At 41.9% G+C, this 2,896-nt stretch overlaps 1 protein-coding gene across 3 annotated transcripts in view; it reads right to left on the bottom strand.

The window, feature by feature from the left end:
* Nucleotides 1–658: 658 nt before the first annotated feature.
* LOC116700117 (coiled-coil domain-containing protein 92) overlaps nt 659–2,896 on the bottom strand; it is a 3,234-nt gene continuing 996 nt past the window's right edge. For all 3 annotated transcript variants that reach the window (XM_032533009.1, XM_032533008.1, XM_032533010.1), the window contains exons 3-4: nt 2,804–2,851; nt 659–1,865 (exon numbers count right to left, since the gene is read on the bottom strand). In XM_032533009.1, the coding sequence (XP_032388900.1) occupies nt 1,150–1,865; nt 2,804–2,851 (764 nt within the window). In that variant the 3' untranslated portion in view covers nt 659–1,149. The remainder of the gene's footprint in view (nt 1,866–2,803; nt 2,852–2,896) is intronic.

Here is a 2,896-nt window from a genome sequence, read left to right as displayed (position 1 = left end):
TCATTTTCTCAAAAGCAGAGCAGGATACCCAGGGCTCGGTTTACACATATCACCATTTCTAACCATATGGGTACCATAGACAGGCTGGGGAACTCATATTAATGTTAAAAAAAAAAAAAATCATTAAGTGAAATTTTTATGCCATGGGACCTTCAATAATAATTGCAATTTTCTTTGGGCTTTTGTGTGTGCACAAATCTCTGTATCATTCAGTGGGCTGCTGTGGCATGTTGCAAAAATATCTGTATAGTAAAAAAAGATGCAGATTGCAGATGAAGGGCAGTCAGACTGTGAGTCATTAATCTTTCTGCACACACTCACTTTTAATATTTTTAGTTGATTTTAAAAGCCTAGAAAATTACGATACATGTTTTTGTGTAGTTGTTTTACTTCTTTTGATTGTTGTGCACACAGATCTGACCACAAAGTACAAGTGTAAATAATAAAATGAATGATAGCTGAATTCCATTTAGATGCTTAGGTGTCATAGTCCTGCATTGTTCATGCTGGCTCACTGTCACACTGCCATGACTAACTGGGACTTTTGAACAGAGCCATCATTAATGTTATTAGTGCTTTTACAATTTTGACAAGTATCTGCTGTATCAAAGACCTACTAAAAACTTTTCAAACAGTGAAAACAGACAAGACACCAGAACATGTTCTGCCTTTACTAGGCCCATTGCATGAATTTAATAAAGTGCAAATCATACAAAATGTCCCTAAGCCTTCTAGAGTGACTTTCCGAACCTGGAATGCAGCTAGTGCAGTGAAAAAGCAGGTTGCCACATTAAACCGTATGGTGAGTGTTCACAGACTCCGAGGCAAGGTTACTAATTACAGGCAAAAGCTGTGATCAACGTGTTAAAATCAATCATCCATATGAAACAGTAACACAATTCAGTCTTTTTTTACCCCTCATTTCTTCACATTTTCAAAGTACATGTTGTACCATCAATGTGACAAATTCAGTTAATACGGTAATGTGTAGGTTTGATCACATGCTTTTTTTCATCTAACTTCTAAATATCTTACTCACTTCCTGAAATCTACAGACAATCACAAGCTTACATCTCTCAAGTCTTAAGATTTTTCTAGATCTTTGCTGAGACCTGCTGGAAGACAACTTTGTCTTTATTTTAATCTTCATCACAGGGCGGTTTCTCCCTCTCCTGCTCCCATGTCCACCCTCCTGTGCACCCTGCTGTCATCTATATCCTCCCACTCGTCCTCCAGCCCCTCTCCATCCTGCGTTCTGATTGGTTGGTTCAAGCGAAGGAGGCGGTATCTAAGTGGCACCAAGAAGAGGGCAGGGTCGGGCATAGGTTGTGGCCTCTGCGGCGATGTCACTCTCTCCTGAGGGACACAAGCCCTGACCCTCTCCTCCCTCACGCTGACACGCCTCTTGTGTCTCGCTTCTGGTTGGCTGGGAGAGGCTGGAGGAGGTGGAGACAGAAGCCAGTCCGATCCCTCCCCTTCATAATCTTCATCTTCCTCACCTTCTTCATCACCATCCTCTTCTTCTTCTTCCTCCTTTCCTCTGAGTTCCTCCTCTCCCTCTGCACCACACTCTGTGCTGTGCTGTTGCTGGAACAGTTTTAAGCGTGCGGTGTGGAGCTCGTGACAGAGGGTTGTAGTGGTGACATTTTGGCGTTGCAGCTCACGATTCAGCAGTGTGATCTTGTGGCTGCGGCGTTTCAGTTCCTCTAGGAAATGGCGCTCTTCTTCCCTGAGGCTCCTTCCTAGTGCTGATGCCCGTGCCCGGCCAGCCCGCAGCTCCCCACGCGCAGCAACCATCATGCACTGCTGCTCCTCTAAGAGACACTGAGCAGCCTCACAGCGTGCGGCCAGCTCTGCTTCTTCCTCTGATAAACATAAACATATGCAGTATGGACTGAAGTATATATAGGCCTACAGAAAATACTGAACATGTTGAAGAGATTACTGTATCCATTATGAGTGTCATTTTGTTTCAATTTGGTCTGTTTTATATCCTTCATATTGCTTTCATTTCATCTGCTTGATCACATTACATTTCATTTATTTTCCTTTTCAATGTCTTTTCAAAATCTCCCTGTGGATAAATGGTGGGTGAAAACTGTGTGAAAATATTTGCCACAGTTTGGGGGGGGGGGCAAAGGGGAGTCCAGGCTCAAAATTAAGGGAGCACTGCCCCCCCTTGCTCACATTAGAAACGTCATTGCTCTCAATGATTTATAACTCATTTGTCATCTGTTACAGAATGAGGTTGAAATCACAGAGCTTGAATGTTCTCATAAAAGATGGCCTGCATTTACTGCTATTTCTTGTTTTTACCAAGGACTTTCTGGATTAAAGCACTCCAAACAAAAAATATAAAACAAACATAAATATGTGCAGCTTTGTAGGAAGAAAGAGTGTTTTGAATTCCAATAACATGTTGCTTTATCTTCTAACTCTCTACGTACCTCTCTGTATTTATTTCGAATAGATTATGTCATAACTGAAACTTGATCTGCTTCATAACGTTGGCATCGGTGCCGATCTGACATATCGTATCAGTGCATCATAACTGCTAACATATAATAGAATATAGCCTACTGTAAATATAGAACAGTAAATAGAAATAAATATAATCATAAGTGATGTTTATAGTAATGCAAATATCAAATTTTACTGTAATAATGTATCGTTTCATCCTTGTACCCCATTCTATAACGAGGTCCTTGTGAATTTCCAGTCCTCCTCTGCCCAGCGTACTTTTCTCTCCATAACTCCCTCATATCATGTTCCCTCTTGTCAGCAAGGAGTTGTAATGTCTCACCTTCGGTGCTTCTGTCAGGAAACCTGGAGTCCAGCTCACAGCTTAGCTCTGCAGCCGAGAGGCAAACAGACAGACGGACAGACAGACAGACAG

Source organism: Etheostoma spectabile, chromosome 13 (assembly GCF_008692095.1).
Source record: "Etheostoma spectabile isolate EspeVRDwgs_2016 chromosome 13, UIUC_Espe_1.0, whole genome shotgun sequence".
Taxonomy (NCBI): domain Eukaryota; kingdom Metazoa; phylum Chordata; class Actinopteri; order Perciformes; family Percidae; genus Etheostoma; species Etheostoma spectabile.
The sequence above is the reverse complement of the archived record's forward strand: the minus strand, read 5'-3'. Positions and strand labels throughout refer to the sequence as shown.